Source organism: Pleurodeles waltl, chromosome 2_2 (assembly GCF_031143425.1).
Source record: "Pleurodeles waltl isolate 20211129_DDA chromosome 2_2, aPleWal1.hap1.20221129, whole genome shotgun sequence".
Taxonomy (NCBI): Eukaryota; Metazoa; Chordata; class Amphibia; order Caudata; family Salamandridae; genus Pleurodeles; species Pleurodeles waltl.
Genome location: NC_090439.1, coordinates 521,833,892 through 521,852,173, shown reverse-complemented (window position 1 = coordinate 521,852,173; position 18,282 = coordinate 521,833,892). Strand labels below are relative to the sequence as shown.

At 45.6% G+C, this 18,282-nt stretch overlaps 1 protein-coding gene across 8 annotated transcripts in view; it reads left to right on the top strand.

The window, feature by feature from the left end:
• Window positions 1–18,282, top strand: part of ZNF521 (zinc finger protein 521) — a 711,353-nt gene that overhangs the window by 310,059 nt on the left and 383,012 nt on the right. For all 8 annotated transcript variants that reach the window (XM_069220047.1, XM_069220044.1, XM_069220042.1 and 5 more), the window contains one exon: window positions 187–3,539. In XM_069220047.1, the coding sequence (XP_069076148.1) occupies window positions 627–3,539 (2,913 nt within the window). In that variant the 5' untranslated portion in view covers window positions 187–626. The remainder of the gene's footprint in view (window positions 1–186; window positions 3,540–18,282) is intronic.

The window sequence follows — 18,282 nt, the reverse complement described above, 5'->3', positions numbered from 1 at the left end:
GAAGTGAGGCAATATAGTAGACAAGCTTTGATTTGATAAAAGTACCCATAACAATTCATTTTAGACATTATAACTTACAAATGTGTTCCTTAAAAATTAGATTATTACATTGCTCCTCTATTACTATGTGGCAATTGTTGCGTTTCAGATGATTCTGTTTCATGCTGCACGTCCTTGTTGTTACAGATGGAGTGGATCTTGAAGACGACCCTAGCTGTTCCTGGCCTGCTTCATCCCCTTCCAGTAAAGACCAGACTTCACCAAGCCACGGGGATGGTTGCGACTTTGGTGAAGAAGAAGGCATTCCGGGACTTCCCTACCCATGCCAGTTTTGTGACAAATCCTTCAGTCGTCTCAGCTATCTAAAGCACCACGAGCAGAGCCACAGTGACAAGCTCCCATTCAAATGCACTTTCTGCAGTCGCCTCTTCAAGCACAAGCGCAGCCGGGACCGCCACATAAAGCTTCACACAGGTGACAAGAAGTACCACTGCAGTGAGTGCGATGCAGCTTTCTCACGAAGTGATCATCTTAAAATTCACTTGAAGACTCATACCTCCAACAAGCCATATAAGTGTGCCATCTGCAGGCGAGGGTTTCTCTCGTCCAGTTCATTGCATGGACACATGCAGGTTCACGAAAGAAACAAGGACGGTTCTCAGTCCAGCTCCCGAATGGAGGACTGGAAATTGAAAGACACTCAGAAGTGCAGCCAATGTGAAGAAGGCTTTGATTTCCCAGAGGATCTCCAGAAACACATTGCTGACTGCCATCCGGATTGTTCCCCTAATGAAGACACGACGGCTCTCCAGTGTGTTTATTGCCATGAACTTTTTGTAGAGGAGGGGTCCCTCTTGAATCATATGGAGCAATCTCATAACGGTGAAAAGAAAAATTCATGCAACATTTGCTCTGAGACTTTTTTTACTGTTGAAGATCTATATAGCCACATGGATAGTCACCAGCAGCCTGAGTCCTGTAATCATAGCAACAGTCCTTCTTTGGTTACTGTTGGCTACACCTCTGTGTCGAGTACTACTCCAGACTCAAACCTTTCCGTGGATAGCTCAACAATGGTAGAAGTGGCGCCCCCGATCACAAAAACCCGTGGGAGAAAGCGTGCAGCCCAGCAGCCAACTGACCTGACTGCTCCATCAAGTAAGCAAGCAAAGGTCACATACAGTTGCATCTACTGCAGCAAGCAGTTCTTTTCCAGCCTTGCCGTTCTGCAGATTCACCTGAAAACTATGCATTTAGATAAGCCCGAACAGGCCCATATCTGCCAGTGTTGTTTAGAAGTTTTACCTTCGCTGTACAATCTGAACGAACACCTTAAGCAAGTGCACGATGCTCAGGATCCAGCGCTGATTGTTTCTGCCCTGCAAGCCATTGTATATCAGTGCAATTTCTGTTCAGAAATATTTAATGACCTCAACACCCTTCAGGAGCACATCAGATGCTCACATGGATTTGCAAACCCTGTTGCAAAAGACAGCAATGCGTTCTTTTGCCCTCATTGTTACATGGGATTTCTTACTGATTCCTCCCTGGAGGAGCATATTAGACAGGTCCATTGTGATCTCAGCAGTTCCCGATTTGGCTCCCCAGTGCTTGGGACCCCAAAAGACCCAGTGGTGGAGGTGTATTCTTGTTCATATTGCACAAATTCTCCAATATTCAATAGTGTCCTTAAACTCAACAAGCATATCAAGGAAAACCATAAGAACATTCCTTTAGCATTGAATTACCTTCACAATGGGAAAAAATCCCGAGCCCTTAGTCCCTTGTCACCTGTTACTATTGAGCAGAGCTCTTTAAAGATGATGCAGGCTGTGGGCGGAGCCGCAAACCGCTCTGCAGGGGAGTATGTCTGCAACCAGTGTGGTGCTAAGTATACCTCCTTAGATGGCTTTCAGACTCATTTAAAAACCCATCTCGATACAGTTTTGCCAAAACTGACATGCCCTCAATGTAACAAAGAGTTTCCAAACCAGGAGTCATTGTTGAAACACGTCACAATTCACTTTATGATAACCTCAACATACTACATCTGTGAAAGTTGTGACAAGCAGTTTACTTCAGTGGATGACTTGCAGAAGCACCTGTTGGACATGCACACCTTTGTGTTTTTCCGCTGTACCTTGTGTCAAGAGGTGTTTGATTCTAAAGTCTCCATTCAGCTCCACCTGGCTGTCAAGCACAGCAATGAAAAGAAAGTATACCGGTGCACTTCCTGTAACTGGGATTTCCGCAATGAAACTGACCTTCAGCTGCATGTTAAACATAACCACCTCGAGAACCACGGGAAGGTGCACAAGTGCATCTTCTGTGGAGAATCCTTCGGCACCGAGGTAGAGCTGCAGTGCCACATTACCACCCACAGCAAAAAATACAACTGCAAATTCTGCAGCAAAGCTTTTCATGCCATTATTTTACTAGAAAAACATTTGCGTGAAAAGCATTGTGTTTTCGATGCTAAAACTCCAAACTGTGGAACTAATGGCGCAACTGAACAAGTTCAGAAAGAAGAGGTGGAGCTCCAGACATTGCTGACTAACAACCAAGAATCACACAACAGCCATGATGGGAGCGAGGAAGACATTGACACATCTGAGCCAATGTATGGGTGTGACATTTGTGGCGCGGCATACACGATGGATTCCCTTCTTCAAAATCACCAGCTCCGAGATCACAACATCAGGCCTGGAGAAAGTGCCAGTTTCAAGAAAAAGGCAGACCTCATCAAAGGGAACTACAAGTGTAATGTGTGCTCGCGGACATTTTTTTCCGAGAGCGGCCTACGAGAGCACATGCAGACTCATCTGGGGCCAGTGAAACATTACATGTGTCCCATCTGTGGTGAACGTTTCCCCTCACTTCTAACCCTAACTGAACACAAAGTTACGCATAGTAAGAGTCTGGACACAGGAACGTGCCGAATCTGTAAGCTGCCTCTACAGAGTGAAGAGGAATTTTTAGATCACTGTCAAATGCATCCAGATTTAAGGAATTCTCTCACAGGGTTCCGCTGTGTGGTGTGCATGCAGACGGTGACTTCCACTTTAGAACTGAAAATCCATGGGACATTCCATATGCAGAAAACTGGAAATGGTTCTGCAGTTCAAACCACAAATCGCCCACAACATCCTCAGAAACTCTACAAATGTGCTTCTTGCCTGAAGGAGTTCCGCTCAAAGTTAGAATTAGTTAAACTTGACATTAACGGTCTGCCCTACGGGCTATGTGCTGCTTGTGTTAATCTCAGTAAGAGTGCGAGCCCAAGTATCAATGCTGCTCTGAGTGGCAGTAGGCAAGGTTTGGGCCAAAATGATAACCTAACACCAGTTGAGAACAGAATCAAGACACCGGGGCTGAAGACTCGATGTTCTAGTTGTAATGTTAAGTTTGAATCTGAAAATGAGCTTCAGAACCACATTCAGTCAGTCCACAGAGAGCCTGGTCCCGATAGTAACAGTGCGCAGTTAAAAACACCCCAAGTATCGCCAATGCCCAGACTAAGTCCTTCTCAATCAGATGAGGTAAGGTTCATTGTCTTATGGTTTATTGTTATTTTTCTTTATGTTTCCCCTGTCTTTCATGGTCTTAAGCCAATTTATCTTACTTTAAGAGACATTTGCTTAGCATTTATGGTATTTAGCAACAAGATTTTTCACAGAAAGTGGTTTGCACTAAAAGTTGCAAGATGAGTGAAATTCTAACCCCATTTTTACAGGTTGTCGGTCTCTTTCTCACATGGCAGTTAGCCGAGAGTAACAAACTATATTAGCTACAGGGAACTAGTAAACTTGTTGAGTGCACAGATCAACAAAGAAAGGTGAACACAGATGGTGAAAGGGGAGATTATTATGTTCTGTGTTAAACGATTTCGTGAAATAACCACACTATCTCACGATGAAGCGTAACAGGCCACTTTATTAGTGAAAGTTTTGCAGTATTCTTGTTAAATCAATACAACTTCAACATAATATCAACTTCTTCTATACATCAAACATCAATTTCTGCAAGCTATTCCCACCCCCAATTCTCCATACCCTGCCCACCTTATTTTACCTGTCATTCCACATCTTCCTTGCATTCCCCCAGTCTCTCTCTCATTTACCCTACCAAACATCCTCCAGTGCATCCTCCTTGTCCAGGTCCAAAGCTTTGCACACCATCTTCCCCTTCCCTGTGCTCTCCCTAACCCTCAAAGGGGTGGATATGCCCGCATCGGACTCTCCATCTCCGTAAACTATCTTAACATACTGCTCACAAACCGTGACCTACTGTGGCATAATAGACAATACTCTTTGACTCCTACCCTTAGAACATGAAGGCTGGGTGGGTAGCTCGTTCAACTTTCCCTGCCCCTGATAAAGGAGAAGTAGTCACTGAGAGGCTGACCCTTCACCTTGCTTTCCTTTAAATATTTCTCCTACCACGCAATCCCCTACCCTACTCCAAACCTGTCTCCTGTCCCGGCCAGCTCGATCTCATGAAGTAGGCTATTGGGGGAGACTGTTTATGCCTGTTGCTCCCCCCGGTCCTTTCAGCATGAAATTATCACACACCATCCCATGATGAAGTGTAAAAGGAGACTTTATTAGGACAGGATTTTCAGTAATTATGTTAACTTCAGTACAACTTTTAACATACCATCAACTTCTTCAATGCATCAAAATTCTTAATGTGTGCCAACTATTCACACCCCAATTCTCCATACCGCCCTCCTCCTTTCACCTGTCATTCCCCATCTTCCTTACATTCCCTCAGTCTCTCTCTCACGTACCCTACCAAACATCCTCCAGTGCTGTTCTGTCCTGTTCCAAAGTTCCACACACCATCCTCCCCTCCTCTGTACCCCCCCAACGGATAGATTTGGCTGCATCTGACTCTCCATTCCTCCAAACTACCTCCAACCTGGACAAACTCAAAGGGTGTTTTTCTGCCCCCTCCGCCCTTATATGACCCATCATTTGCCTCCTAGTCATAAATTCCTTTGCACCAAATTCTTATGTTCCACAGCTTCCCCACCATATCCCGCAGCTCCAACAGGTGTTAAGCATTTCCATATTGAGATTTAATGTACCCAGTCATTGCAAAACAAAAACTGATCCTTTTCTTCAATGCCACCTTAATATCTATTGCCATGAAAAAAAACCCTCATCACTCTATTGAGCTGCCTCCTGGCCATGTCAATGGCCGAGTGCTTCAAAGCCCCTCTCCGTTGCCTCCTAGGCACAAATTATGTCCACAGCAGCCATGTCCCTGCAAATTGCTGCTTAATCAGTCACAATCCTCCTTCATGTGCTGTAGTAGTGCCAGGCCGGACAACTGAACCAAATCATTTTCCCTCAAGTGTATGAGGAGTATGGTCCGGGCACCCCCTTTGGGCAACCAGGCTCACTAAGAAAGGCAAAGGGTTTCCCCATCTCATCCCCCTCCTATCCCACCAGACACCTCATGCCTGTTACTGGGTAGTCCAAGGCTCCAGCCATAATTTTGCTGGTCTGCGTACTAAGCTGCTCACCACACAAAAGAATGTCCTACAATCCACGTCACCAAAATACTCATCCCTGGACCGTTAACTCACCCTGCGGTGGAAAAACAAAGTAATATAAGATTGCCACGTGCCCTGTCCCAAACCTAGAACAAACCAAAAAAAAAACGTTTTCCGCATGTAGCACTCACAGCACCTAGACCTTCAATATCCTATCCTCCTTATTTGGGTCCACCTCAATTGCGCTACAGCCATGGCTGCACCAATTCTTAAGGAATGCATCTCGTACTGGGCTGTGTTCACCCCTACTTTTCACAGCACTATGTGCAATACTGCCAACAAATAGAATGCTGTAACCCTCCTAACCCTTCATGGCAGAGAAATTCCTCCTGCCAGTGCTCTGGCCACAAGAAAAATTGACACCATTACTTCACCGGGCACGCATCTTATCTGCCCCCTTCTCGGACCCACAGTCTTCTACCCCTCTCCACCGGATCCATCTTTGAACTGCCAACCGAATCCTCAACTGCATTGTCTCCAAACAAATCTCACCATGCAAAACTCTTGCATTCCTTGCAGATCCCAGCAAATCTCAAACACTAAATGCCCACAAAGAACTTCCACAGCATGCACAGCCTAAAAATAGTAACTTCAAAACAGTCGTTACAACAAACCAACAACAGCACCAAGTTACACTGCAACAACTCAAATGTTATGGCCTCCCTCATTCTAGTCTCCATGCCCATCTACTCTCCCCACCCCTTAAGAATTCTCCCCAAAATCTCACCTGAGCCAGGTCTATTCCCCAGTAGAAATCCATGTCAATCAAATACAGAACAAAACTGATTACTCTCCCTTCCATGCTTCCTTGCTCCCGGGTCACTGTCATCTGCAAAATCTGCTCAAAACTCCTAAACTCCTTCCAAGCCAGCTGATATCTTCTCTTTGTCACGTCCGCTAAGGAGTTTTCCACCAGTTTAATCATCCCCATGGCCAAATGTCATGAGGAAGCTGTGTCTTCCTGTCCTCTGCTCCTGGAGCCAGCTGCCAAAATCTTTGCGAGTGTGAACTGGATAAAGAGTCTGCTACATTGTTGTTCATCCTTGGCACATGCCTCACCCAGAAAAAAATGGTTAGCCCACAAGCATTTCAACATGAACTGTTGCAATAAGTGCAACACCCTGAGGCCACAAGCCTTCTGCCTGTTCATCAATTCCACCACCGTTATGTTGTCCACATTAACCATCACCGTTCTGTTGGCCAACTACCCCCCCACACCACCAGTGCCACTGCCAAAGGGAAGAATTCCAGAAATGCAGTTCTTCTCCCTTACCTCAGCCTGTGCTCTGGCCATTGCTCCACACACCATATTTCTTCTCAGCAAGGCCAAAACCATACGCCCCTGTCGCATCTGAAAATATTTGCACCTTCCAAATCATGTGGTCTTCCAGAAACTATATGGACACACCACTGCAATCCTCCAAAATGTCCTCCATATGCACAGAAACACTCAGATCAGCCCTCTGTGATAAGGCAAAATCACCCCAGACAAACCCATGACCAACCGTTTGCAAAATGTCCTATGTGCCTTCACCACTCTGCACGCAAAATTGCAGAAACCCAGCAGCTTCTGTATATTCCTAAACTCCAAGCTTTTCACACCAGTCATTTCACCAAAACGGCTGGATTTCCCTGACTTTACCCAGCAGCAAACACACTACCAATTCCTGTATATCCTGTTTAATGTCCAGAAAATTAAAAACCATACTTGGTCCTCAGATGTCTCTGGTGCTAGAGGAACACTGGCATCTCTTTTTCAAATTCTCAAAATGCTGCAAAGTTCTTAGACACTCACCAGATCCCCTCTTGCCAACAAACAAGAATTCATCCAAATAACGAGTCACCTGTCTGAGACCACTGCTCCGTGAGAAAACCCACTGCAGAAAAGTACTAAACACCTCAAACAGTGCACAGAATACCGCACATGCCCTGCAACTGGAATTCTGCTGGATGAACAAGCAGGAGCCAGAAAGCAGATTCAAAGTCACATTTTGCTAACTGCCCCCCACACAGTCACACTAAACATTCAGCATTGTCCACCGAGGCGTACACCACCCTTGTGTCTTCACTGGCAATGAGATTGTACACTGCCTCTCACCCCCTTTCAGGCCAGGACAAATGATGTACCATCCTGATCTCCCCCTCTGTCTTCTTGGAAACTACCCCCTGAGAAAAAACAATCAAATTGGGCATGGGCCAGTCATAGAAGGGGCCCATTATCCTTTCCTCTGCCAGTTCCTTCTCCAGTTTAGCTGCCACCAGCATTGGCAAAGCCTTTGCTGGTTAATGATTATCCACCCAACTATGCCCCCATGGTCCTTAATATCCCAAATGGAAACCCTCTCTGAAACCCCACGCCAGTCATAAAGCAGTCTCCCTGTCTGGGTATGAGTGCAGATAGGAGGCCAGCTTCTCCACCATAAGTGGCGTAGGAGCCCTTGTGTGCCAGCCATGGCATGATGTTCCACCCCCCTGGGCGCCAAACAATGTTATGCAGGGGGGACCAAAGTGAAGCACTGTGTGTTGGGGTTACCCCCCTCACATTTAAAGTACTCATGCTTGAACTTACAAAGCAGAACCCTTTATTAAAGTTCCAGCATGCCCCCACTGGGTCATGTACTTTTTCAACAATACTCCATCCCATATTGAGGGGACAGTGCTGAAAAGATCGATAAGTGACTGGAAGGCTGCTCGCCGTGTGTATAGTAGCCAGTGGTTGCGTGGAAGACATCCACTACAACCACAGCTCCGAATCTACATCCCCCGTCGCTTATCGGTTTGAAACTTAATTGGCCCTGAACTCCTCATCATAGCTCAGCCACGCATACCCCCAAAATACATCTGAGCTTTAAGGATAATATCCATGTATTTAAAGAGGGCTATCACCTGGTCTGAATGCTTTTCATGATAGATACTGGTTTAAATTAGGAAAGCCGCAATCCAGTTTTCCATATTGATGGGTACTCTTGGCCATCAGGCCAGTTCCCATTCCTCCTCCTTCGATCCTTCCCTAACCTTAATATCCCTATGCAACACGTCAACACATTCATGTTTCCAAACCCTGTTTTTTTGTCCTGTCTGATATATGGACCCCAGAGGCATTGCCAAACCCATGTATGGAAGCTTCTTCCTATGCTGCTCCCCCTCCTTTCCCTTTTCTTCATCCTTGTTTGTCGCTGATCTGTCATCCCCCTATCCTTGTCTCCTTACTGTGGTTATTTATTTATCTCCTGCTTTCCCAAGTTCTTATACTGACAGCCGGTGTGACTGTGATTGTTGCACCATGTCCCCTACCACATTGATCACCCCACTCACCCACACACTGATTTGTAAGTCTTTTTTCCAGCCGCCATGTCCCCTTTGTCCCTTACTGACCACCATTCTCTCATACCTTTTGGCAAGCTGCCACTGTCAATTGTCTCCTTGCAGCTTCCCCCTGTAAGTCTGTGCTGGCGTACTCTTGTGTTTTCTCTGTCTGGACTTGACCTCTGGAAAACACCAAGAGTGCTCTCTGTGTCCATGCCATCCACACTAGCCTACATCACTTATTGGGACATCACTTCCTTCCCCTAGTCATCTCTCAACTCACCTTCCTCCCATTCATCACTGCCCCCATCACAGTCCAGCACCAACTCATTCGCACCATACGTCTCACACCCATACAACCCTGTACACCCATTCGCACTGTCCCCTGGCAAGGGCACATTCTGGACACATACATTGCTCTATGATGCAGTCAGCACATGTAAAAGCTCGTGGTGTGGGGAGGGCTGCTGATGACTTTGTAACCCCTTTAAGCCAATGTCCCAAGGCAGCAGCATGTCCCTTTGGCTTTGCCAACATGCCACCAGTCTCACCCATTGGCATCATCATCCTTCCACCCTCCAGGAATCTTCAACCTGCACCCATGGCCCTATTGGCTGTCTCAGCTTCCACTGTTCCTACATGCCTGTCTCCTTGATCCAGCACCCAGACTGACTGACTCCTGCCTGCCCTAGCAGTCCCTGGACCCACACCTGTATCCCTGATCTACATGCCCCTGACCCGCTTTTGCAAATGTTCCTGTTCCAGAGCATCTTTAATTTGCCTGCACAACTTCTCCCATCACTCCTCAGTAAGCTGCTTCTGTTCGTGGATCTTTTCAAGGTCCCCATTATGCTCTGTGACTTCTGGCCTTGCCCAAGCCTAACTGGCCTTTGTGCGTCCTCATCTCCAGCACTGCCCAGGACTACATGTCCCATCATGCTCCTGTTGACACTCTCTTTCATAACCTGAGAGACCCTTCTCTTTTTTTTCTGGATTCCCTGGAACACCAGCCTGCCTTGAAGCCTCTGTCTGCTCAGGGTCCCCTCCCAAAAGGACCGGTCGGTGTTGCCACCTACGTTATTAGCGCCGCCCCTTCAAAGACAACTGGAGTCTTCTGCATACTCTGGGAATCCTCAGAACTCATTCCCCCAGCTTCCACCAGCAAACTACAACTTCTCCACAGGGCCTTAGAACTCGCTGCCACTGGGGTGTAACCATTTTTACAGCCCTTCCTTTCCCACGATCATCCCTGAGGTGGCGTGCAGGCCACGACAGCCGCTGCCACCTCACCCGATGCTGCACGCACCAAGCTAACCATGCCTACCCATGTCTGTTCAAGGACCCCAGGCTAGATGAGGTCCGCTCGGGCCCTCACACAGAGAGTGCACAGGAATTCCCTCAAGGCTTTGTTTTCCTGCATACCATGCTTAATCTACTTTCCCTGTCCCCGGCGAAGGTGAAGGAGTTGTTGACAGGCTGAGTCTTCACCTTTCTTTCCTTTAAATACTTCTCCTAACACCTGTCCCCTCCCTTACTCCTAACCTATCCTCTGTCTCGGCCAGCTCCATCTCACAAAGTAGCCCGGGTGAGACTGGCTACACCTGGCGCTCTCCCAGGCCCCTTCATTAAGTAAGGATTAGATGAGTTAGCAACCATTAAATAGGAAATTTAGGGTATGTTCTGCATTATTATCAGGAAATTGGCAAATATTTAATAAAAATGTAAATCCTTCCAATTAGGTTGTCTTCTCTTTATGAGTTTTTGTTCAATTAAATAGTTTTGTGTTGAAATTGCAGAGTTACTCTTAACTTCCCACTAGCAGGGGAAATAACGTATCAGTAGGTTGCCTTAGCTCCTATTCTTAGTGGCCCATTCTTCTGGATTTGGCTGGTAAATGGCATTACACTCCGAAATCTATATCACAACATTTGCAGGATAAATGCACTGTGGGTTCTTCACACGTAGATGTTTCACTAGCTGAAGGCTGATGAAATTCCAGTTAGAAAATCAGCTTAAAATTTGGGGTTACTACCACAGCTGTGAAATAACACTGATTTGTGTGTTAATTAGCGATTTCTAAGAGGCCACTTGGTGTCCCACTCAAAATACTGCAAATGTTTCCACATCTTAAAATTACAGCCACTTTCGTAGCTATAATTCTGGGTGCTGGAATCTCAGTGTTCAACTCAGTCCAGTTTAAATAAGTAGATGGCTGTTTCTCATGTTACTCGCTTTCCTTCTATCCACCTGTGCCATGGAATATAGTGATGAGGGAAAGCTTTCCAGCTCTATAATTTCATGACCTATTTAATCCATTTTAGAGATTTGATTTTGCATCTCAAAACATAGAACAAGAATGCAGAGCAAGTTTGTTGTGTACAAATTGTTTAAGGAGGTTGAAGTGTGTGTGCTTGATGGAAGTACAATTCCAGAATTAAGTCAGTCATTCAAAAAACTAATGCGCCCCCTGAAAAGAAAAATGGATGCAAAGTCCATAGAAATTATGGGTCATTTTATTAAGGTCTTCCCGTGGGAGGCTGATTATCAATTTATATAATCCATTCATATGTATGGCACAAAGGGGGTCATTCTGACCCTGGCGGTCGGCGGTGAAGCGGCGGTAAGACCGACAACAGGCTGGCGGTCTTTTTTCATGTATTCTGACCATGGCGGTTACCGCCATGGTCAGCCGCCGCTTCACCGTTCCGACCGCCATGGCGGTAACGACCGCCGGGCTGGAGACCTGGGTCTCCAGCCCGGCAGTCGTCACATACCGCCGACGGTATTCCAACCCGCCTGACCCCGGCTTACCGCCATGGATTTCATGCGGTTGGGGACCGACATTCAATCCATGGCGGTAAGCACTATTAGTGCCAGGGAATCCCTTCCCTGGCACTGATAGGGGTCTCCCCCAACCCCCACCCCGACTCCCTCCCCTACCCCCCCCACCACCCCTGCCACCCCCAAAAGGTTGCAGGACCCCCGTCCCCCACCCCGATCCCCACCATATACACACACATACACACATACAGGCACGCATTCATGCACATACACACACCCCCCCGCATTCATGCACGCATTCATCATGCACATACACACACACCCCCGCATTCATGCACGCATTCATCATGCACATACACACCCCCCCCGCATTCATGCACGCATTCACACGCCCCCTCAATATACACACACCCCCATGCACGCACACAACTCACAACACCCCCCACCCCCCTTCCCTAGCGGACGATCACCTTACCTGTTCCTGGTGATCCTCCGGGAGGGAACGGGCAGCTCCGCCGACACCGCGACGCCAACAGAACACCGCCACAGCGAATCACAGGTCGTGATTCGCTGGGCGGTGTTCTGTTGGCGTGGCGTTGGAGGTGGAGCTACCTCCACTTCCCCGCCAGCCGCCAGTATGGCTGTTGGCGGCTCTTCGTCCCGAAACGGGCGGAGCGCTGCCACCAGTCAGAATGGCCTATGCGGAAGACCGCCAGCACTGGCGCTCTTCCGTACGGCGGTCCCTCGGTGGTCTATTGAAAAGACCGCCGAGGTCGGAATGACCCCCAAAGCTTTGTAATGCATGCCCTGTCCGATACAGTGTAGAGAGCATGGTTCAGGTACCCTGAGAGTTGAAGAAGGGCTGCTCAGATTTGTGCTGTGAAACCTAATAGAAAAGTAAATTTAATACAGGGAGCTGCATGTGGGGGTAGTAGGAGGTACATCCTCTACATACTGTCCTAAGGAGACTTTATTGACCAAATAAAATTTCTGATACTGGGCATGCAGTGGTGGAATTGTTTGAAGCAGGAGTGAGCACCTGTACTCTTGAACAGCAAAGTGTATATGTTTAGGAATTTCAGCTCTTGGTTAAGGACATTGCTTGTGGTGGTGCTTTTGGCGTGGTGATCTAGGGAAATTGTGCTGTCTAAAAGTAGCTTTACACTCGCAGTGTATAGTGCATTTCCACTGGACATCATCCTCCTGATTTGTGGCCACCTGTGATAAGTTGGGGACAAACCCATGACTAAGGACCTTCATGCTTATCATAGTATTAATATTATATTTGTAATTTTCTTAGCTGGTTTGTGTACTTGATGCTAATTCAGCTAAATGCCAAGGTCTTTAAATGTCTGGTCTCAAATTACCTGATCAGTTCCTGAGCCGTTTAGAGCTGGACAATGTTGTGGTCCCGCATGTAGAAATTTTCACTTATTCAGATGCAAAGTGTATGTGCTCAATTGCCAGACAATTTTTGTATTGAAATCTGTGTTGTAAATATAATAAAATCGTAGTTTGTTTATCATTATCATATCGGATATGTGTTTTGGACTGGACTCAATAAATGAGGGGACAGATGTATCATAGTACCATTTTGCATTTCCTAAGTAGCAAATTTTAAGAAATCACTATTTGAGAGATGCAAAATGGTATGTATGGAAATAGCGAATCTCTAATATTGATTTCTTAAAATTTGCAATCGCTGTTAGGGAATCGCTATTAGGGATTGGGACTCCATTTATCCCTATGGGAATGAAGGCCCATACCTGTGAATGGTCTTGCATTTCTTAATTTGAGGATTCCAGTTAGGAATTCGCAACTTAGGTAATGCATATCTTAGGATACGCCCCTCCAGAAACAAATGTGTACATGTAAAGTGCACACATGCCCTCGGGGCATGTGTGCGCCACATGGCACTTTTAAAACTGCACTTTTAACGCATCTTTAAAAATTGCACATGGTTACCACCAACTTGGAGTTGGTGGTAATTGCATTTCCTTAATGCCCAGTTCTCATTCAGGAAATGCATGATACATGTGCATAGGTAATCGCAAATAGGTATTCCTTATTTCCAATTTGCTATTTGGGAGCCCCAATTTGCGATTCACAATATTGAGTTGCAATTTTAGGAAATCACTATTTTAGCAATTCCTCAAAATTTCACTGCGAATGCCTTTCATAATCCGTGAAAGGCTATTTTGCATTTGCAAACGGTGGAATTTTGCGATTCGCACGGTTTGCAAATGCAAAATAGTTTGATACATCTGTCCCGAAAACCTGTGTAGTTCAAAGAATTGCTCTTACATACACTTCAGACTGACCTTAGTTTGACACATCTCTGAAACCAAGGGAAGTCAAACAGAGCAATTGATCAATGGGTTAGCATGCAGAATTGCAGATGTGAATCTTAACACTAAAAACTAGGGCTTACGGTTTTATGGTATTTATTTTTTTAACATTTTAGTCTGTATTTATCCATATTTATTTTTTGTCTATTTGTTCAGTATTTATCCATATATAATAAATGACATTGTAAAATGGTATATTTCCAAATCTATTTAACAAAAAAAGTGCACTTATACTTTGACGCCTGTTGTGTTTTAGCAAATTAAGCTGCCAGATATCACATGAAATACACCAAAAAAGTAAATATTAGCATTATACTACAAATAGATGTTGAAATATGCCAGTATTTAAGGAAATCTCATCATGTTTTTAACTCCCCATACCATCTAACTGCTCAGCTATTGCTCTGGAATTGATGAAAGAAAGTATGGAAAGTCACTCAAAAGAGGCCCACTTTTCTGTATTTTTCCATTTTTAAAAATAGGTACAGACAGAAGACACACTGGGGGTCATTACGACCCTGGCGGTCATGGACCGCCAGGGCCGTGGACCGCGGATGCACCGCCAACAGGCTGGCGGTGCATCCAGGCCTATTCTGACCGCGGCGGTAAAGCCGCGGTCAGAAAAGGGAAACCAGCGGTTTCCCGCCGGTTTTCCCCTGGCCTGAGGAATCCTCCAGCGCCGCCATGTGGATTCCGACCCCCTTACCGCCAGCCTGGTTCTGGCGGTTTTGACCGCCAGAACCTGGTTGGCGGTAACGGGTGTCGTGGGGCCCCTGGGGGCCCCTGCAGTGCCCATGCCAATGGCATGGGCACTGCAGGGGCCCCCTAATAGGGCCCCACCAAGATTTTCAGTGTCTGCATAGCAGACACTGAAAATCGCGACGGGTGCAACTGCACCCGTCGCACCCTTTCCACTCTGCCGGCTCCATTCGGAGCCGGCATCCTCGTGGAAGGGGGTTTCCCGCTGGGCTGGCGGGCGGCCTTCTGGCGGTCACCCGCCAGCCCAGCGGGAAACTCAGAATTTCCGCGGCGGTCTTTTGACCGCGCAGCAGTATTCTGACGGCGGTACTTTGGCGGGCGGCCTCCGCCGCCCGCCAAAGTCGTAATGACCCCCACTGTGTTCTGTCTGTATTTATCAGTAAAAATCTGTCAAAACGGAAAACTGGGAGCCTTAGTCATAACTAATGTAGATTTTTTTGTAAGTCAGTTAAGTACCCACTGGCACTTGCATATTGTTTTTGAAGAGCAGGTGAAACAAGCAAAACCTTTGCATTATCTCTAATCTTTTGTCTTTAAAATGCATTGTTGGTTTAATGACAGCTAGCAAAGTGATTGTAATCATGTCAATTTATAACATAGATCACGGAGTGATCCTGTGCTCAATTCCTCAACAAGACTGCCATGGTCCTACACTTCACTATATTACATATCTTTCTCAGCTCTAGAAAATGTCTGAAGCTCACAGTGATTGAGTCTTCAATCCACTGCCTTGGAGTTCAACATTCTTACTGGCCTGATTCAAAGCTATGCTCATCTTTTTCTAGCCTTCAAAATAGGAGACTCTTAAACAGACATCAAGGTGGACATCTCATCCCTCGTCCTTTTTCCCCATCTAGGAGGCTCCTTACTTTGCATCAAATACATACTAATCACAGGACCTGCTTCACAGGATTACAGTTGGTCTTACGACAAGCACAATCAGCATTCTTTCCATTAGTTGAGCTCTCTCAACTGTCTGTTCTCTTCAGATGCTCAATGTCCTATGGACTCCTCTAGCCTAAGTTCCATACCACTCTGAAAAAGCTTTGTAACACAGGACGGGGATCATGACTCAGGTGCTCTGAAAGCTGTAAGAGGACTGCTTACAAGTGTGATGTGAAACCTAATGCTGTAGTGCAGAAAAGTAAATTGAATTCAGGGAACTAAATGTGAGGTAGTAGGATGTATGTCCTCTATACACTGACCTAAGGAGTACTTAGAGAAACAGAGGGCTGTGTACAGAAGACTTGCATGTATTAATTTACTAAATAGAAGATCTGTGACTGGGAATACTGCAGTAGAATGGTTTGAAATGGGAGTGAAGAATGAACAACATAAAACTCTGTCCTCATCGTCTTCTGCCTTCAAAAGACGAGATTCTTCATCAAACCTCAGGTTGGGTCCACTCACCCTTTCTGTCCTTTGTCGCGGTCTCTGGACCTCCTTACTCTGCATCAGCTGTATACTAACCACAGGGCCTGCTTCACACAATTACAGTTGGTCCTGGGACAAGCACAATCTGCAGCTTTCCTATTAGATGATCTCTCTCAACTCTCTCTGTTGGCCACTCCAGTTGCCTAATGCCTCTTGGTTTCCTCTAGCTTTAGCCCCATAAGTCTCAGAGCATGCAACGCATAGCTTCTTCAATGCATTTTAAGCTGCATCTCATGTGTTTGTGGGTTCTTGATCAACAAACCTATAGACTGACTATTCCCTTTCTCCAGTCACCTCTCTTTCTGCTTTACACCATATTGAATTTCTGGCATTCACTTCACCCTCCACCTCTCTATGCAGGTGCACAACACTCTGTTGCTTTAACGGTAAGTTCATGCTTGTGGGGAAATGCCTCTTTTTGCATAATCACCTCCATTCTCTTCTACTGACTGACATTGCTGGTCCTTGAACTGTGTTCTCTGGGGCAAGGCTGTCCAGGACCCAGTGTATGTGCTATAACCCTTAAAACATGAAAACACTGTATAATCCACAACTGACACATTTAATTTACAGTAAGGCCATGATATATGGTGTAGGAAACTCACCAGTGGCATGGAAAGCTAAATGTCACCTGTGGACTGCATCACTTAGTATGCCATCCACTAAAGTGGCAAATAAAGCAAGGCTTAAGGACTACCTGGAGAGCCTGACCACTTCAGCTTGTATACTTACCCTGTTTAAATAAACACTTGTGACATGAAAGACACTTATCTTTAAATGTAGAATATGTCACCCGAAATGTGCTTTGTAAGCCATAAGGGAGGGCGCCTGGTATTTAAAACTGATACATGCAAGAATTTCATTTGGCATGTATCTACAGTGACTAGCCCCCAAAAGCTATTTTCAGATTAAATCATACCTCTGCTATCTCTGGTTTGGAGAAAACTATCTGCATAATTCAAACACTAATTTAATGTTATTAAAATCTGACCCAGTAGTGAAGTTAAGTTTTTAATACATATTTGGAAAAGTTAACACTTAAAAAGTTAGATTTTGTCAGAACCTCTACTATGCTAATTAACATTAGCCTGCTCGCAGATGGCCCTGCTAGTGCTTCCCTTTAATGAGATGTGTAAAATGTACCTGGAGCAATAAACAAAGGCTTAGGTCTTTTGAGATTTGTTTTAAACATACCAGCTCTGGAAGAGCAGCTGGGGAGGGTTTTAGAATTTCATTTACTTGAAAAGGACTCGTGCAAAGCCTGCCCATACATGGTTAAGTATAAAGGGATACCTAGGAAAGAGATGCCTTTTATTCCATGGGGTCTTTGTAGCAAGTTTGGCACCAACCCAGTGTGCAGAGGAGCTAGTTCCAGAACCAGCTTGGTTTAGCTGAGAAGAACAGGACTGCTCATTCATGGTCACGGGCACAGTTGTTCTTCAGAGCTTGTATGATGAATTTCAGAGGTTCACCTCCAGGCACCACCAAGTCTGCATGTTATGATAGCACAGACTGTTGGAGTGGCCATGCGAGGGAAAGGGTGTTGGGAAGGAATAGCAGGAAAGGAGACCTGAAAAATAATGTCAGCAATGGTATGATTCTTGATGTGACTGCCCTTATCTACATATACCTACACAAGTCTCACTATACTGTTACCTTTGTGTGTAAGCTTGTTATGAATTCCATTTTTGGGAATGGCCTGATAGCCTGGAAAACCTTAAGAAATAAAGCATAATGATTTTAGCTCCTGTGTCATGTGGTATTTCTTAGACAATCACTATATACTGGATAAGGTGGATACAAATAGTACGATAATGTCACATGCCATAAGCCATTCTGGAAAGGTCTTGTTTGTTTGTTGGATTGGTCAGCAAGCAGATGTCGATAGGATTCAATTAGAACCTGTTCTGATGATTCAATCAAAAGACTTTGTGAAGTTCACCCAAAAAATAATCTGTCATTGTCTTGTGCTGTTTTGTTTATATTGAGATAATACATAGTTCTAAACAATTCTGCCACTCAGCTGTAGGTAGCTGGCCCTTTATGTTTTAAGTGAATACCATGTAAAGGGTCCAGGGTTTTTCCAGTGAGTGG